We start from the raw sequence: 19084 nt of genomic DNA on the forward strand, positions 1-19084 counted from the left end.
AAAACTGTCCCCCTCTCCAGATGTGTGGGGACAGGGAGGGACGCCGGATACCCAGTGCTGTCCCGCCTGGGCTGGGAAGCCGGTGGCGCAGGTCCTATTAGAAGGCTAGGGTTTGCGTCCCTGCAATGCCGCTGAGCAGAACGACAGGAGGAGGCCCCCAGCCCCCCAGGCTGCGGCGAGGTACACGAGACCTGAACAGCAGCACTCCACACCTGGCATGTAAGACCACCTCTTACTCTTTCTTTATTGCCGTAAAAAAGGGATTCTATTTCTAGACACCAAATAGCATCACAGAGACATTCTTGGAAAAGAATTCTCTTTGTTTGCAAGCCCTCGAGACAGACTTTAAATCTGCTCACCTGCGGAACAGAGATGGCCTCGTAGTGGCGGGCCGTGGTGGCCCTCTGGCGAGAGGCTCTTGCTCTCCCCGAAGACTGCCCCCCGCCCGTCCCGCCCCGCACCTGCCCACTCAGCCGCAGGGAGACGGGGTCCTGCACCGCCCAGCGAGCGGCGCCTTGGAGCCTGCCTATGACTGTCCCAAGTCCAGGCACCCTGGAGGTGGTACACAGCTACCAGTCCCTCGTAAAAGTTGTGTCTGGGGTGTTGCGGGGCAGGAGCTGGGGAGCTGGAGAGGGGCGGAGGGATCCAGGGCCGCCTCCGAGACTGATGAAGAGGTCTGACTTCTGCTCCACTGCTGACTGTGGGAGCCAGCAAGCCGGGAGTCTCCTGGGCCTGCCTCCTCTTCCGCCACTGGGGACAGCCCTGCCAGCCTATGCCCACTGAAGGCAGAGAATGTGTGCTCTCGGGGCCTGGGCTGCCCTGATCCCGTCCCTAAGTGTCTGCGAAAGTGGGGCGTGCCTCTGAGATTCCCGGTCACCCAGGCAGGCCACCTGGTATCCGAGAACCTCTTTCCCACGGGTCTTTGCAACGCGCCCCCACCAGCCTGACTCCTGACCTGTTTTTCCCTTAAAGCCAGTAAAGACTGTCAGTGAGCGGCCACTATCCCCACTCAGTCCCAGCACGTCCTCACCTTTCCTGTACCCCCAGGTCTGTGGAGGCCCAGCCATGCCCAGCCCATCCCCTTCGGTGGGCTCTAGGACCAGGGCTCCTCTTGGACCTCCCGCTCCTTTCCACTTCATCTGCTCAGAAGTGTAGCCGGCCCAGGCTCCCGAAGCTTCCCTTGGCCTTCATGAACACTGACCACTGGAAACAACCTGGGGAGGCCGAGGGATAGGTGCAGGCTTTGAAGGCGCAGATGCCACCCAGGGCTCGAGTCTGGAGGTTGAAGAAGGGAGGGAGGAACCCCGCCCAGGGCTGCGAGGGCAGAGAAAGTGGCGGCTGCCAGACCCCCGGCATGCTGGGCCGCGGAACTCCTCGCGGTCTGCCCCACGCATCAGGCTCGCAGCCCGTGTGGCTTCTGCCCTGAGCCCCACTGGAGAAACAGCAGTGGTCCTAGGTGAGTCTGCTCGAGGGCGGGGCCTCCAGCCAAGGTCTGGTGCGCAGGGCTGCTCTCGGAGAACGTTCTCTGCTGCACCCAGTATGGCTGGGTGCGGGTGGGGTGCGAGTGTGGTGCAGGCTGAGGATTGGGTGCTCCCCAGCGCCCTGCCCCACCTCGGAACAGGCAGATGCCAGGAAAAGGCCCATCCGGCCCCAAAGCTGGGCCCCCTCGTCCCCGGGCAAGGTCCTGCTCAGGCCATGTCCCCTAGCTGGGGCTACGGAGCTGTCATCACGCTGTGCTCGCCATGGTCCACGCTCCAGAGGCGGTAAAACTCAGCAAAGTCCACATAAGGCTCGACGCGGCCGTCCTCGCCAGGCGGGAGAGAGTGAACGGGCCGGGAGCGGAAGAGGCCCCCGTCGGAGCTGGAGCTGCTGCTCTGCGTGTGCGTGGTGGTGGACTGCAGCGTCAGGGTTGGGCTCTGGCTGTGGGGACGCAGGGGACAATCGGTCAGCGACAGAGAGGCCCTCCTGCCTCAGGCCAGAGCCAGCCCGGGCAATGTTCTTAATGGCAGGTGAAAAATCAAGTGTATTTCCCAAGCTCGAGCTCTATGTGGATAGTCAAGAGAACTAGAATTTAACAGAATGGATCACGCAGTTCCAGGGCTCGATCGCCATGCATCCCAATGGCGACAGAATGGGACAGACCATCTCCCTCAGGGCAGTGGCAAGCCAGAGGCGGTCCACTCCAGCTGCTCCCCAAAAGCCTTCCTCATTCCCCCCTTCTCATTCTCCTCACTGGCTTGGTGGGGACAGGCCCCCTGTCGCCAGAGCTCCCTGGGTACCTGCTCTGTCATGAAACACCTCACAGCTGGGCACTACCTGCCAGCCCGCCCAGCCCCCAGGCCTGGCCCACCCACAGCAGAGCCCACCTCCCACTCAGAGACAGGCCAAAGGAAAGGGGCTGTTCAGCAGCCCCAGAAGCAGAGGTGCGGCAGGACGGCCAGTTGTCCTGCCTGGTCGGGTACCCCTGCTGTCCTGCTCTGCCTCTGAGGCCCCAGCTGGGGTTTCTTTCCTCCAGGCAGCCCTGCGTACTTGGGATGCCCCCTGCTCGGCAGCCCGGCAGCCCGGCAGCCCGGCAGGTCCCTCTGGCCCACAGCAGCAGCAGCAGCAACAGCAGCAGCAGTGGCGGCAGTGGGGGCAGGGAGAGGGGAAGGCCCCTGGGGGGCAAAGGCCCACAGCACCACTCCCTCCTGGGTGGCCCTTCCAATTGGCCACATCCTCTGCGTGGGCTGGGTGTGGCATCCCTATTGTTCTGTGCAGGGCTGGAATGTGGAAACCAGATCCCGGTCCCCTGGTGTGGTGGGGCTGGGGGGAGGTGGACATTCCACAGAAGTGAAGGGGCTGGAGAGACATGGACCTGTGAGGCAGGTCTGCAGCGATGAGGGGGGCCAGCCTGCTCACCCCTAAGTTCTGGGCCTCCTGCTGCCTCCACGTACCCCCCCCACCTTAAACTAGACGACTCACTTTAAAGCCAAAATGGGACACTCTAGTCAGAGCCCGGGCTCTGACAAGCCAGCACAGGCCAAACAATGTCCCCCAAGCATGGATGCCATTGCGGAGGCTCAGAGATGGGGAGAAGATGGGGAAAAGAGAAAAGAACACGAGAACCTTCCCATTAAAGGAAAATGAGTCTGTGGGACCCACGGGAAAGCACAAACAGTAGGCCAATGGCGGCCTGTCTCCTCCTGGCCCACCTTGCCCACTTGGCCCCTGAACCCCCACCCCGCCCAGGTCTGGGTTCAGTGAGCTGCTGGAACCTGCAGGGCGGCCTCCTCCTGCCTCCGGGTCTGGGAAGGACACCCAGGGATGGAGTGGGGAACATGAGAGGTACAAGACCCCAGTGTACCTCACCCCACATCACCCGAGCCCAGGACTGGGCCCCGTGGCCACTCCCATCCAGGCACCGAGGGGCTGTGCCCAGAGGCAGGGCTGGGGATGGCTGGGGGCGGCGGAGGGCTTACTTGGTGAGGGTAGGCGTGGCTTCGTCCAGCGTGGAAGCGCTGTGGGCCCCGTTGACCAGCTGGCCCTGGGAGGGCATGACAAGGGAGAGGGTCACGCTGGTCTTGCTGGTGCTCTGGGCGCTGGAGTAAGGCACGGAGACGGGGTACACGCGTCCTCCTGCAGCTTGTGGGGGGAGAGAGCGGTGGGCTGCGGGGAGTGGCTGAGGGGGGATCGCTGGGGCGGTGGGAACACTGCCGCCGCGGGGCGTCATGGGGGCAGCGTCTGAGGGGCCGGGAAGGTGGGCAGCGGCCAGGCCTGGCTCCAGAGGCTGCCCCTTGGGACAGTGAAGGGGCGTCTGTTTAATGGCAGACTCTTCCGGGCAGGCGGGGGCCCCTCTCGACAGCAGGCACCGGTGCTTAAAGCAGGAGGAGAACATGCGCTGAGCTGCCTCGAGGACAGGGTGACTGCCGGGCTCCCCACAGCGCTCTCGGCCCAGGGTGAAGTGGAGGTTGGCCCAAAAAAATACGGTTGCAATTAACAGCAAGTTACAGAAACTCCAGTAACCCCGGTGTCCGCGGGGGAACAAGTCCATCTGTGCTGCTCGCGTGCTAAGCCCTGCTTGTCTGAGAAATGACAAAGAAAGGCAGCCCCTAGGAATGGGTAGTTTCGACACTGAGCAGCCCGGGGAGAGAAAAAGAAAAAGACTGGCGCCTCTCTTCCCCAGCAACCTGATCACGGAATTCCAAAGGGAGAAAATAAAGCATCTCAGCCTCACCCCCAACAGAGCCCAGGGACAGAGCGAGGTTTCGGGGGCCCCTCTGTCCTCGCTTCCCTCTCTTCCTTCCAGAGCCTCAGCTCCCCGGTAAAAGGGGGTGCCCCCTGCGCCTAGAGTTTTGTTTATTTATTTGACAGACAGAGATCACACGTAGGCCGAGAGAGGCAGGCAGAGAGAGAGAGAGAGGGGGAAGCAGGCTCTCCGCTGAGCAGAGAGCCTGATGTGGGGCTCGATCCTAGGAACCTGAGATCATGACCTGAGCCGAAGGCAGAGGCTTAACCCACTGAGCCACCCAGGCGCCCCTGCACCTAGAGTTTTAAGGAGGCCTGAAAGAACTCTGTGCATAAAGGGCCAGGCACCCAGTAGGCACCCAAGCAGTGGCAGCCACATCCCTATTATGTGGCCTTGGGGGTTGGCAAAGTGCCTGTCACGTACTCAGACGTTCAGGAGGTCGGCCGCACGTGCTAGGATTCTCATTTCACAGGCAACAGGGAAAAACAACAACAACTCAGCTCGGAGAGCTTTACGGTCAGACACCAGATCAGAACGGTTCCAAGCCAGGCCTCTGGATCCACGTCCACCCCAGGCAGCAAGGCCCACCCCTCCAACGTCACCCCGAGCCCTGACCGACCTCCTCAGGAGGCCCCCCGGTCACACTGCGTGCATACCTGGGGCCGGGGATGGCGTGGGCTGGCTCATCTCACCCAGAGGGTAGCCAAAATTCCTCACCAGCAGGGTCATGTCCTCGTGCCTCGGGCAGAACTTGGCCCGCTCACCGCCACTGGCAAAGGTGTCCCCGTGGATGCGCTTCACCCGGTCTACCACAGCCTGGGCCACGGCATCCAGGGAAGTCTGCTTGGCGAACTCCGTGTCGATCATGGCGGCGATCTCCTAGGGGGAGAGGGAGCAAAAGCTGATGAGGAGAAGGGAGGGGGCGCCCAGGACTGCCGCCCACAACTCCGGAGTCTAATCAGGACATTTAGGGGGTATCAGCCGAGTAGGTGAAGGAAGCCTCCAGCAGTCCAGCCTGTAATCTGAGCTTTTCAAGGTATTCTGGCTAATTCCTCTGGAACTTTCTCATTAGAAAAGGTGTGACCTTGTGATCTCTCCAACTGTTGGCTTCCACACCAATAAAATGGGGGATAATATCCACCTCGCTGGGTTATTAAGAGGATTAAATTGCACAATGGATAGGAGGGCACTCAAGACCACGAAAAAGCCTGGTACGAATTGCTGTTAATTACTAAGTTTCCTTTCCTGGAAACTTAAACTTACTGTAGGCTACGTCACGCCATTTTTGTTATAAACAGGGAATACGGAATGAAGACATGCCTCAGAGAAGTCCACTATCCAGTTTATTCTAGAACCCAGCAAAAGCCACTGGATAATTCTTTGACAAAGACCAAAAAAAAAAAAAAAAAAAAAAAAAAACATACTGACAACTAACACAAACACAAACTCCTCTACATGATGGCTGGCCAGAGTCTCTTGGAGGTAGGAGGGCTGAGACAGGTCACAGGAGATGACCTGAGCCCTGTCTGGGGTGGGCTCAGCTCTGTCAGTGACCAGCTGTCACCTCAGGACCTCAGGTGAGCCCCTGAACTCCATCAGCTCCAAGCTGCCTAACTCGACGTGGCCACGAGCCCATCCTCTGGGTTATAAGGCTACTGGCAGGAATGATAAAATAAAGTAAATGAAAAACTTTGAACATGGGTTATCAGGAGATAGGCACATGAGAAATTCTTCTCCTAACATTTAATTAAAAGGAGGACAAAGCAGAAAATGTTACTTGCCTACAGGAAGCACAAATGGAAGGAGAGATACAACCTGAATTCACTAGCCAAGGTCAGGGAAAGGCAGCCTCCCTTCAAAATCATCCTTGAGGTTGACTGTCTCGAAGCCACGCATTAGGGACAACTGCCTGACACGTGTGCTCCCAGCACAGGAAAAATAAGTGGCTCCCACTGACTGGGGACCTAAGCTTATCACACCTCGCCCTCACCACAATCCCAAAAAGGTGGATGTTATCACCCCGTCAGAGACGAGGAGCAAGGGGTAAGCAAGTGCGGCTGGGAGGGGAGAGGGGGGAGGGGAGAGAAGGGGAGAGGAGAGGAGAGGCAGGGAAGGAGGAGGCGCAGGGAGGCTGAGGCTCAAGTCATACCCTCTGGGCTCTCCTCCCTGGACCAGGGCCCTTCTCAGGCACACTCAGAGCAATGTGCCTGGGGAAATTCACTTCCTGGGGCCCTGGGGACTGACCCAGCTTCAAGCCCAGAACAAGCAGGCTTCTGGGTGGGATGTGTGTTCTTGGAGCGCCGGGCATTTCTTCCCGGGAGCTTTGAAGGCGCAGAAGCTGCCTGGTAAGGGCATTTGCGAACTGGAGCTCCAGGTCCCTGAGCACCGTGGAGCGGGCCGGAGGGCTGGCTGGGTCCCCAGGGGAGTATACCGCGCTGCGGGTGGGCTGGCGGTGCTCTGCCGGGGCCCGGCTCACCTGGTTGGCCTGCCCGGGCCCGTGGGCAGCCTCCAGAGCCTTGTAGAGCCCCTCCGACATCAGCACCAGGAAGCCAGTCACCCCGTCCAGGGGCTGCGCACCGTGGATTTCAGGCTCCGCGATAATCGGCTTGGACTTGGCGGCGCTATGGGAAGAGAGTGTGGGGAGAGCTGTGCTTGGAAGGGCCCAAGGGGACAACATTTGTTCTGCTAAGGGCAAGAATCCACCCAGGATGTAAAGTCAAATGCCCATCTAACAAGAGGAAAGAGAAAAACCAGAAAAACGGACCTATCTTCTGAGCATGGCTCCTAATGTAAAGCTCTGAGAGCCTGGAGAGCCAGCGGGGCGGCTGCGGGCACCTGATCCTGGCCCCAGTCCCCACCTCCTGGCCACAGAGCCTGTGCGGTGGCAGTAGGGACGGCAAGAGGGTGGGGATCACTTGTAAAAGGCCACTTCGCCTAGGCTCCTCCAGAACAAGTACCACGCCTGCTCAGACCCCAAGTCCACTCCCCAGGTGCACAGGGACCCAGGAGGGCCAGCGAATGTCACAAAGCTCCAGGACGTGTGTGCGCATGCGGAGGCAAGTCTGAGATGTTCCTGGGAACGGCACGTGGAAGAGCAGAGTCTGGACACATCCTGGGAGCCTACGAGCAGGGCCGGTGAGTGCCGCTGCAGCCTCGCTACGGGTCCCTGGCCGCGGTTATGGGGGTGCTGCCCGCCCCCCTGCACTGCGCAGTGGGGAGCACAGCACCCATTGGGAAACGAGGAGGGTGCAGGGCACAGGAAAGGGTATGCTAGCACCTGCGGGTGTTTTAGGAAGGGGGCTGCCCCCCCAACACATCCCTACACACACGTGCACGGGAGCCCCGGGGCAGGATACGGGGGAGACCAGCAGCTTCTGGGGAAGGAGTCCAGGCTCGGGGTGGGGAAAACTCTCACTGTGGATCCTCGGCACTAGCTGACCTGTTTTGAATCTGTACTTTCCAATTAAGCCAACAGAACCCCCCCCCCAGGTAGAGACAAAAGTTTCCAAACTCAACTGCCTAAATCCTCCCCGCACCCCCAACTCCCTGTACACCCACACCACACACCCCCATATGCCACCCCCACATACATACACACCACATCACTCACACACTGCAGCCCCCACACCCCTCCGCACCCACATACACACCCCCAACTCCCCCACACCCCCCCACACACTGTGCACACAATAACCCCCCCACACCCCCAACACATACATACACACTGCATACACATACCCCACACTACCCCACACCCCCTACACACACACACACACACACACACACACACACACACCCCACCCCCCGCCCCCCGCAGGTCTGTTTTCCCAGTCACCGTTAAGGACACTGCTTCGGATTCAGAATGCCTGGGTTCCTGCCTCAGCCCCTGCCAGCCCTGTGAGCAGGCGGCCCCCTGCGGTCTCCACATGGGTTGCCTCCGATGAACACACCTCTGGGCCAACAGCCGTACCTACCTCACAGGGCCTGAGTGAGGAGCGAGCGAGACAGTGTGTAAAGAGCTGGGCACAGGCTTGGGACAACGACGGCCCACAGTCACCACCGCGGCCCATCTGCGGCAGCTCATGACAACGCTGGTCACTCCTGTCAGGCCCTGTAGCCCTGGGTGCTGCCCTTGGCTTTCACTCATGTCCCCAACCTGACCCCTTGCCAGCCCAGCTCTACAGAACCTCCCAGCCTGTTGGGTCTAAGGCCACACACCAGCCTCTCTGGGAGGAGCACCGCCCTCCTTGGGCTCTCAGCTACCTCAGCCACATCTTTTTGACCATCTTTCTGCCCAGACCCTCCGGCCTCACAAACAGGGGGCAGCTGGGCCGGCCCCCTACCTGAGTAGGTCGATGTCAGTGTAGCCGTATTTGACCTTGTAATCCCCGATGCGTCTGGTGCTCTCCTGCCCACAGATGATGCCCACTTGCTTGATCTTTCCTGCATCCAAACCTGCCAGCGGGAGAGCAAGAGCACAATCCCAGGTCCTGCTCACCATGAAGGAGGAAAAGAACGGCATACACACATAGCCCCCCAACAAGACAACAAGGACCCACTGGGTGGAAAATGAAGTCACACCAGGGCGCCCCAGGGAGTGGCTCACCCGAAGGGCCCCAGTGTCCACAGTGCCCAGCCCCATCAGAACGCCCCCTTCCTCAGAGGCCCCGGGCAGGGAGTGAGCGGCTGTGCCGTGCGAGCTGCAGCCTCGAGCCTTCTCTGGCCTTAGTCTCTAGAGGTCATAGTACCTGCGTACACTCAGTACTCCTGGAACACTTCACACATAAGGAGTCTTAATCCTCACAAGGCCCTGAGGCGGGTGTGACTACGATCCTCATTACACAAATGGGGAAACCGAGGCACAAACTTCCAAAATTCGGGACATCACCAGCTAGTAAGGGGCAGAGCTGGGATCCAACCCCAGGCAGGCTGGTCCCAAGCCCAAGGTTGCAGCCCGAGCACTTCCTGCCTCTCCCTACTCGGCCCCCCAGAAGAGGACTGAGGGTGAGCCATGGGGGTCGGTCCCGCCCCGACTCACCGAGCTGAGAGAGGCGGAAGAGCTCGTCTTCGTTCTCCGTGGTGTGGTCCACGTTCAGCTGGGTCACCTGGAGCCCGTCCACCGTGGATTTGCATAAAAGGGCACGATTTGTACCTGCAGGAGAATTTGAGCAGCTGAGCCAAGACTGCGCACAGGAGGAACAGGACGGGTGGAGCAGAGAGAGAGACAGAGAGAGAGAGAGAGAGGGGAGGCAGCATCTCACACAGGGAAATCCTTGAACCGAGCAAAGAAAATAGGCTTAGACCACTGGGGTGAGTCACCAGTCTAGGCGTGCTGATGGTATTAAAGAATTAGGTTGAACTTTTCCAGTGTCATCCTAGGAGAAGTATGATTTTACTAGGAGACCTTTTCTCTAGGGAGATGTACTGAACTATTTACAAAGAGATAACGTGACACGATGTCTGGGGTTCGCAGGGCCAAAGGACTGGAGAGGAAATGAGATTGGCCTTGAGGCTCTGACTGCTGGGGTTGGGGGCTGGGCACACGGGTGTCTGCTCTATGCTTTTCACCCTGTCTTTTTGTATTTTTGACTTCTGGCCATGAGATCCCAAGGAAAAGATAGACATGATCAGTGGGGTTTCTGCACTGCTCCCACAGTAATCTGTGAGTGTGGCCTTCGGGTTTCCAGATGGCCTCCTTTCCCACAAATCCAAATATCCCCGGGGCCCCTCACCTAGCCCATCCCACAGCCCTTTGTGGGATGCTGAGTGGGTCTTCCATAGCCAGGCCATCTCCTCCAGAAGAGGAAGCCGCTGAGGCAACCCAGAGAGGGGACGCAACTTGCCCGCAGCCAGCTGAGGCAGAGTGGGGGACTAAAGCTGGGGCGCCTGCCTCCCAGCCGGGACCTCTCACTCTCCGTGCTGGGGCTGGGGCGTTCCTGGGCAGAAATGGGGAAATGGACCTTAGGGTCTCAGGAGACACGGGCTGGAGGGCCTGTGTATCTGGGAAGCAGGCTGCCCCAAGAACACCTGGAGCTCGAGGCTGGCCTTCTCTCGGCCAGTGCTCCTGCCCTGCGACAGGCAGGTGGCTCACCGACATTGGCGACATAGAGCTTGCTGTTGAGCAGGACAGCCACGACGGCCATGGCTCCTCCGGAGATCTCTCTCTCCAGAGCCTTGAGTCTTTCGAGGATCTTCTGGTACTGCGGGGGCAGCTGGTGCTGCGGGACACCCTAGAGGCCACACCAGGGGGTCAGAGCAGGTGGGGTGCTCAGGACCATCCCCCCAGCAGGCCCTCCCTTCAAAGGCAAGGCTCCGAGGGCCTGGCCGGGATGAAGCCGCACCGCAGCTCCGGGGAAGCCTTCTCCCAGGAAGGCCAGACAAGACTGTACTCGCCCTGTCGGTTCTGGAAGGGCCAGTGGCTGATGTGGGCGGGTGGGTGATGAGGCGATGCACAGACTCAGGCCGAGCACTGATCTGGAAGGGCCTTTTCTCACATCCTTCACCGCCCACCCCCGTGCCAAGCCCAACTAAAGCTGCCCACAGTGGGCCCGGGAGACCCCTCGGAGGGGCCTCTGCAAACGCACTACGGCCCAGTCCCTCGGTCAGGAACTGTCCCCCTAACACCCACCGCTCTGGCCCAGTCCTGTCAATGGCTGGGGGGGTAACACGACAGGTAAGTCCCTGCTCCTCGCGAAGCTGGGCCTTGGGGTGCTTCCCCCGGGGAGCAGGCTGGGGACATTACCTCTGGCAGCTGGGACTGGAGGCTTGCCTTCTCAGCCAACGCGTCATCGATGGACTCCAGGAAGCTTCTTTCCACCACATCGAAGGCCTGGATGCACAGAGGACAGGGAGAGGTGTCAGGGGAAAGGCCAGTTCAAAATACCACAGTCACCAGATACTGAAATGCCTATTAATAGTGACAGATTCTGGGGGCGCATGGGTGGCTTAGTCAGTTGAGCATCTGCCTTCAGCTCAGGTCACGATCGTGGGGTCCCGGGATCGAGTCCCACATCAGGTTCCCTACTCAGCGGGGAGCCTGCTTCTCTCTGTGCCCCTCTCTCCTACTCTGCTTTCTCAAATAAATAAATAAAATCTTATAAAAAAGTGACAAATTCTGCATGAAATGCAGGCCATCACGTGACAGGGGCTTCCCACAGGGCACTGCAAGGCCTGTGGCTCCGATAGAGCCTTCAGCCCCAGGGGCCTGGAGCCTTCCAGAGAGCACTGCAGACACTAGAGGGGTAGGAGCTGGCACAGAGGTTCCAAGCAAGGCTTGGAATCAGGCCACCCGGGGTGAATTCCGGCTCTGCCGCTTGCCTGCCAGGCAGTCTCCATCCTACCCACGAAGGAGACAAGCACTGCTCTGGGGAGCGGGGACGGAGATAATCTACCCTGCGCACCCAGCACCTGGGCCAGCGGGAGCCTGGGGCAATGACACCTCATTTCATCACTATATCCTGCCGTCAATGCCGGTCCCTTGACGCTGGTCCCACTGTTGCCTTCCGGGAGGCAGGCGAGGGAACCAGCCGAGACTCACTGGCTCAGGGCCCTGAGGCCACAGAGGCCCTCTGGCCCAGGTGCCGAGGCTGGAAAACGGCCGGGAACACGGTTTTCGAGGAATAGGAATCCATCCTTCTCATCTCAGACTAAGTGCCTCCGGACGTGCTTCCAGCAGAGATGCCAGGAGGAAAACCTCCAGCTCTTCAGCTGGCAGAAAGCAGCACCGGCCAGCAGGTACCAGCGAACCAAAGGGAGGAGACAAGGCCCACAGGCGCTTACAAATAGGAAGCTGAGCACCCAAGCCTCAGCCAGAGGAAAGGGTTCATCTCAAATCACCCTGCTTCTCCCAGAGCTCAGCCTCCCCCCACCCCTTCATCCAAGGAACACCCCTGACGCCCCTCTCCCCAGGAGGATCGCCTCCAGAGCCCACCCTGCCACTCAGGGGGAAGGCCGGCCGGCTGCCTGGGCCTGGCCTCTGGGGATGTGGGGAGCCTCTGAGCTGCTGCCCAGACGTCTAAAGGCATGATAACACCGCCCCAACCCGAGTCTGGACACAGATGAGGGCCTGAGCTTAGGAGTCCCACCAAAAATTCCCGCTTCGCAGTTCCTGGGGCACCTTTTAAAATAACTGCTTCGAGTTAAGGCTATGGGAAGTAGTGACCTCCACCCCAACCCCCTCCTAGGTACCGGGAGCTTGCCACTCTGTTCTTTCTCTTGACCCGGGAGGGAGGACTGTCCCCCTCCCCTCCCCACCGCTCAACGGCGCCCTCTTGCTTCTGGGATCTGTAAGTAATGACAAATCTGCGGCACAGCTTCCTCTGCAGGGGTGGGGGGATGGGGGTGTGTGTGTCCTGGGACTGCACCTCCAGTCACAACAGTCCTGTGGGTCTCACGTCCCCAGAGGTGGGGCCTGGAGGCTGAGGGGGTGACCCGCCAACCTCAGGACATCATCTTCATTCAATATGCCTGCTCTGGTTTCTCAGCACTGCTGGTGACAAGAACGGTGCGGGGCAGTCTGTCCTTCTATACTATGCCTGGGAGCTGTGAATGGCCTGCGATCGTCCTCCCCCAGATAGATCCAGCTCCCTGGGAAGGAAGCGCCACTTGCTGGCAGTCCTGCAGTGTTGCCTGGCCCCCTGCGGGGTGCGGCCACAAATGCCCACCCTAGGTTGTTAGTGCAGTAAAAGGTCAGGCTCCCCTGCAGAGACTGGCCAGCAGGCCCCAGTCCAAGGTGGATGTGCTTCCCATTTGTCTAGGAACAAGACCCCACCAGATGTCTGGTCTGGAGGTGACTGGTTCTAATCGTGAGTCAAAGTCGAGCCCCAGTGAGCTAACTAGGACAGTATGGCGCTGCCTCCGTCCCAGCAGGGGCGCAGGCTAGGTAGCCCCTGGGAGCCAAGGAGAGCTCCCCTAGACTAGTGTGGGAAAGGGAGGCTGGCTGCTGAGCTGGGGGAGCCAGCCCTAACCCATGGCAGAGGCAACGCCACCAGGGGCATCATGGCGCCCCGGGTCAGCACCTCCTCTGTGGCTGTGTTCCCTGCCGCTGTCGCAGATCGTCCCCCAACCCAGTGGATACTGGGAGTCCCGTCCCTGGCATGCTACAGTAGAACAGACCCTCACTAAAAGCGGGGCCCCTGAGCACACGCTACTGGCTTCCTCCCAGTCCCCAGAGGAGGCTGAAAAACTACTAGACTTGGAAGAGCTCTGCCGAAGTGGCCCGAGCCTTACTGAGCGCGGTGGGCTGCTATGTTCTTGAGGGCCGGGGGGGGGGGGTTGCCTGGACACATTGGGGGGCACAGCCCTGGCAGACCTGGAGTCACTTCCTCGGACACGGACTGGGCTGCCCGAGAGCAGAAGGCGGCAGCACGAGTGGGGAAAGAGCCTCCATCCCAGGTGTTCCCAGCTACCTTCCATTGCACCAGAACATCTGACAACGACCAGCGTGACCCGGAAATGGAGACAGGTAACCATACCAGGCAGGCCATGCAAGGTTTTCTAGAAACATTTGTCCAAAGTGGGGAGAACGGTGCTGACCCTTACGGGACTTGGAACTGGCTCCCAGCTGCTGTCTGCAGTGGTTGACATGCGTCTGTCTGGCTAGTCTGGCCAAAGACTCTAAAATTCGTAACTGGTTAAACAAAACACCCAAGGTATCGAGGACCCATTTTAGTAGAGACACCTTAGAGGACCCCGGACTTGTCACCACAGCAAGGGGGCTCCCCAATGTGTCAAGCCACAAAGGCAGGAGACAGACAAAATCCAAAATGCAGTAGGCTCTGAGGAAGAGATCCCCGAGCCTCCAGTGCCCTCGGAGATAAGGGGGAAAGATGTTTTGCCTCTCCTGATGGGTTTTTACAGCTGGGTGCTGGGCCTATCTCTCTGTCGAGATCAGAGCTCAGGCCCACCATGGGCAACCCTGGATGAAGCCCATCCCCTCTTGGGTAGACACTGGATGGTTCGGTGGGTATGTCAATTTGCTCAGTGTTGCACTTCCACACTCCCTGACCATGTCCAACCCGGAGGAGGCACCTTTGGGGCCAGAATCTTAGGAGTTCATGGCCACAAATAAAAGGCCATGCCATTATAACTTATAGAAATGGCAGCTGGTACTAAGAGCAGTAGATGGTATCAATGTTCTAACTAGATGAAAAAAGAATGTTTTTAAAGTTCAAATCTTATTTGCCACTACAGCCAGGAACCAATGGAGGGGCGCTAAAGGATACGGTGGGGGGGTGTTTCTGGGCCTCTTCTGGGTACCCATGGAGAGTGGCCTGAAACCCAGCTCCCTCCCTCCCGAGATGATGCAGAGGCCTCTCTGTATGGGCAGTTCTGGGGATCAGGGAACCCTAATGCTTGCTCTCAAGAAGACCAGGACACAAACTAGAGGCCTTGGCTCAGGTGCTGCGGACGCCATCACCTCCTGGCCTGCCCCATCCCGGACAGCAGGATCTGGAGCCTGTATGCTGACCTCTGAGAGGGGCACTTGCCCATGACCCTGCCCCAGGTACCTGGCTGCTCCCTGGAGCCCGTTCTTCCTCTAGGAGAAAACCACCGTATACTTCTCTAACTACCCACTGGGACACATAGAAGAGACATTTTATTGCTCTTGTGGACACTTCCTGGGAACCCCACCCCACATCAGCAAGGGGCACCCTTTAAATGACGAGGCCTAACACGCAGGAGGATATAGAAGGCATTCAACCTCCTTCGGGCAGGATTCACCTGCCACACAGAGGCTGGGCTATTGCCCCACCTAAAATTCAAGGGCCTTAGTTGGTCCTGTAAAGGTCGGGAAACCCCACTTGAGGTTAAACACCAGCTGTGGAAAAAAAAAAAAAACAAAAAACAAAAAACAAACGTATATATAAACGCCACGGTCCTGCTCTGCTCAATAAAGGATCCTTTGGAGAAAAAAAAAAAAAACAAAACACCAGCTGTGAACTACTCAGCCTCCCACCACGCCTTGCATCTCCTCACACTTTGGAGGCAACACACAGCACCTCTCCTCCATTCTTCATCCAGGCACCCACAAAGCCACAGCCGACAGCCAGCTGGCTTGAAGGTCAACTCACGAAGCCCGCTCCCTTGTTCCCCTTGTTCCCCTCGGCTCCTTCCAGGCAGCAGCACTGGCCGCAGTGGACTGGGTGTCCTGGAGACAACAGACCACCGTGGCCCCTCCTGGCTGCCTGTGGGCTTCCGGCCCAGACGGCTGCACCCCTCCCCCAGAACCTCAGATTCTGGCTCCCTGGTGGGCTTTATTAGCAACTGAGGCCCTCACGGAGTGGGGCTGCCCTACTCACCCTCCCCATGAGATCACAGATCAGGGATGGCTCCCAGCAGTGGCGCGACACAGCTACAAGTGCCAATTCGCCACCGTGGAGAGGATCCTTTCTGGAAGGGGCTAAATCCCGCAGGGCAAGGCTTTCCCAATGGCTAGAGGACGCAGCTTCTGGCTCCTCAGCCCCCTGCCCAGGGACCCAGGGGTTAGCAGTGGCACAGCCCCCACTGCCTGAGTACCCCCCGCCCCCGGCGAGCTGGGATTGCCAAGGAGGGGGTCTGTGCACCCCCTCTGACTGTGGCAAGGCGCGGTCAGCTCAGCCTGCTCAGGACAAATGGCCATGCAGTGCATGGCTGCCCACGACAAGTGTCTTGTCCTTGTCCGTACTGTTACCGACTCAGGGGCAGCGGCTCACAGGCCAGTGGTTTGGTCGGGTCATTGGTAGTGGGATGAATTTCATACGCAAGGCCCACGCACATGGGCGGTTCCAATTTGGAGGACACCAGGGCGATGAAGGTCACAGGCCTCCGAGGGTAGGCGAACACTAGAGCACCAGAGGCCGTCTCTAATCTCCAGGCGGGCTCCCTTGCCTGAAGCCCAGTCACCACCCATCTTTGCGGCTCCTGAACACAACCCTCTGCCCACAACTCCAAGGATAACTCCCCAGCTTCCTCCACCCGCCACCCACAGGCAACCAACCCTCTGCTCCAACACTCCAGCCTTTCTGGGTCACCGCTTCCCTACTCCTTCTTCCCTGGCCTGAAGGTCCCCTCAGGTCCCCTCAGGTCCCCTATCTCTCCTGATCTTGGGGGAGCTCAGGACACAATGGTGGGAGAGGCCTGAGCTCACAGCAGGGGGACTGGGCTCCCACAGGACTTAAAAATGCATTGTTTTGAATGGCAAATCATGCTCCCAAACCAAAGGCCTGAAACTGCCATTCCTTGGGCCTGTGAGGGGACAAACCTCTTAGCGGCTGGGAGGTTGAATTCACAGAGCCGCTTCCTCGTTTGCTGGGCAGGACCCACCACACTGTCACCAGCGTGGTGCGGCACTGGCTTACCGCCCACCACACCCGCGGGGAACACCTCTGTGGGGCAGTCGTCTAGGTGTACGCCGCCCCCAGCAAGGCGTCCTGACACCCCAGACTCAGGTCCCCAGACCCAGGAGCTCATCTTACTGCCCATCGGAACACAGCACTGGGCTCTCCAACAGGGCCTCCGTGGAACTTCCAGCTCGCCCACAGGCCTCTGGCATTGTGGAATGCCACAACCAGCTCTTAAAATCTTTGCTCCTTGGGGGCACCTGGGTGGCTCAGTCGCTAAGCGTCTGCCTTCAGCTCAGGTCATGATTCCAGGGTCCTGAGATCAAGCCCCGCATAGGGCTCCCTGCTCAGCGGGAAGCCTGCTTCTCCCTCTCCCACTCCCCCTGTTTATGTTCCCTCTCTCGCTATGTATCCCTCTGTCAAATAAATAAATAAAATCTTAAAAAAAAAAAAAAAAAAATCTTTGCTTCTTGGGACACCTGGCTGGCTCAGTCAGAAGAGCATGTGACTCTTGATCATGGGGTTTTAAGTTCGAGGTCCACACCCCACATTGAGTGTAGAGATTACTTAAAAAAAAAAAAAAATCGTCTGGGGCACCTGGGTGGCTCAGTGGGTTAAGCCTCTGCCTTCGGCTCAGGTCGTGGTCCCGGGGTCCTGGGATGGAGCCCCGCATCGGGCTCTCTGCTCAGCAGGGAGCCTGCTTCCTCCCCTCTCTGTCTGCTTCTCTGCCTACCTGTGATCTCTCTCTCTGTCAAAAAAAAAAAAAAAAATCTAGGCCCCCTGCCCATTGTGCTCCTCACGCCCTGCCGCTCGGAGAGCCACCCAGAGCGGGTCCTTCCGCAGACGGAGCCGGCAGCATCTTCAGACCAGCCCTGGCGAGCCCAGCACTCGGCAGCCGTCGGCTGAGCTCCCGGGGACGCGGTCGGCCGGCCCCGAGCATCGCTACCTGCAGCAGCACGCGCCGCACGTCCGCCTCGGTGTGCTCGGCGCTGAGCTGGCCCAGCAGGAGCTCGGCGGACAGCCGCTGGGCCACGAAGCTGGTCACTCGGTTGCCATCGTAGCCATTGAAGACCCCGTACAGGAAGCAGTTGTTCTCACTCCTGCCAGAGAGAGGGGGAGCAGCTTGGGACCGGGGACTTGCAGGAGAGTGGCGCCGGTTCCCAAGTGGAGGGGAGGAGGGTCAGGACTTGGGGGAAGCCAAAGACACGGCAGTGGTGGCTTTAGCTGCCCACCTGAGTCTCCCCACATTGACCCTCATGCCACTCAGGCATGGCCCTCTGGGACGCTCCCCGCTCCCACTGTGGCAGGCCCTGGGTGGGGGTGAGGTCCAGATGTGCAAGAGACAGCAGCAGGTGCCACCTCCCACGGACCCCACCTCAGCAGCGAGCCCCATTCAAGAGAGGTGCAAAACTGCTGCTTTCTCTTGCCCCGTAAATCTGCCTCCGATGCCCAGGGGGACACTGCCGGCACACTCACCTGAACTTGAGCCAGCTGTCCTCTGGTGGGTGGCTCTCAGTGCCCTTACCATCAGCAGAGTAGCTGCGGTTGGAGGCCGTACCAACCCCAGAGAGGTGGCAGAGTGGAAGGTCATCTGTCCAGCTTGGCTGCTGCTCCTGAGAAGGACACCAGGAAACGGAGAAGTGTCACCTTCTCCCCCAGGTTGGGCCCCGCACCTTCTTCTTTTTCCCCAACAAAACCATAGTAGCCCCAGAGTCCTGCGGAGAAGGTTCCACTTCCTTCTGGAAAACAATGCTTATACGAACTAAAGCCTACAGAAGGGTCTGTGTGTTTTTATGGGAAGTCTGCAATGCTTTCCCCCAGGAAGTCTAGAAAAGCCTAGAGCTCCCAAATTAAGGCCCAGCAGTGGTTTCCAAGCATGAACTATGTTACAAAACATGAGTGAGACACGCTCTGTGGAGAGCAAACTCTCGGTAGAAAGCTCTATGGTGGCTCCGTACCTCTCCCTGCTGTGGCTCTGATGCCAATCACTTGGGCACCAGCTCTAACTGGAGGCCTCCAGGCCCAGCCCCCAGAAGGGCCGATCCCAGCACAAGGGCAAATGCAGCAGCTCCTTCAGGTGACTGACTCAGGCAGCCCGACCCCAGAGAAACCGCCTTGGTGCTCCGTGCCCCTGGGGCTTCTGCCCTGAGGCCCTGCTGTCCTCTGGTGACTCTCCCACCTGCCCGTTGCCACAGCCTTCTCCATCAGCACAAGGCTCCCGGCACCCCACTCTCCGTCTGCATGAACAGACTCCTTGTCTGGCATTACTCCATGCTCTTTGGGACTCTGGCTCAGCAGTCAGGGCCTCTAGGAAGTCCTCCTTCAGGAAGGCCACCCCACCCCCAGCCGGGCTTGACTGACAGCCTTCCCATGCACTCCTAGGACGCCTGGCTCCCTCCCTCCTGCCTGCCCCTGTCTGACTCCCATTCTACCCCATGGATCTCAAACTAGACTGCTCAGTATCATCACCATGGAGCTTAGAACCTTCCACACACACACACACACGCATGCACACATACACAGCTGTCCAGGCCCAGCC

The 19084-nt window shown here is 59.1% G+C and overlaps 1 protein-coding gene across 1 annotated transcript in view; it reads right to left on the minus strand.

Annotated features, from left to right (window-relative positions):
* Window positions 1-213: 213 nt before the first annotated feature.
* The window catches only part of LOC111157505 (TGF-beta activated kinase 1 (MAP3K7) binding protein 1), a 33492-nt gene continuing 14621 nt past the window's right edge, over window positions 214-19084 (minus strand). Inside the window, exons 2-11 of the mRNA XM_022518957.1 lie at window positions 18022-18158; window positions 17492-17645; window positions 10968-11054; window positions 10317-10455; window positions 9264-9377; window positions 8569-8680; window positions 6702-6846; window positions 4882-5104; window positions 3459-3621; window positions 214-1920 (exon numbers count right to left, since the gene is read on the minus strand). Of these exons, the coding sequence (XP_022374665.1) occupies window positions 1713-1920; window positions 3459-3621; window positions 4882-5104; window positions 6702-6846; window positions 8569-8680; window positions 9264-9377; window positions 10317-10455; window positions 10968-11054; window positions 17492-17645; window positions 18022-18158 (1482 nt within the window). The 3' untranslated portion in view covers window positions 214-1712. The remainder of the gene's footprint in view (window positions 1921-3458; window positions 3622-4881; window positions 5105-6701; window positions 6847-8568; window positions 8681-9263; window positions 9378-10316; window positions 10456-10967; window positions 11055-17491; window positions 17646-18021; window positions 18159-19084) is intronic.

The sequence above is a fragment of the Enhydra lutris genome, unplaced genomic scaffold (assembly GCF_002288905.1).
Source record: "Enhydra lutris kenyoni isolate GAN:26980312 unplaced genomic scaffold, ASM228890v2 scaffoldscaffold55, whole genome shotgun sequence".
Classification (NCBI taxonomy): Eukaryota; Metazoa; Chordata; class Mammalia; order Carnivora; family Mustelidae; genus Enhydra; species Enhydra lutris.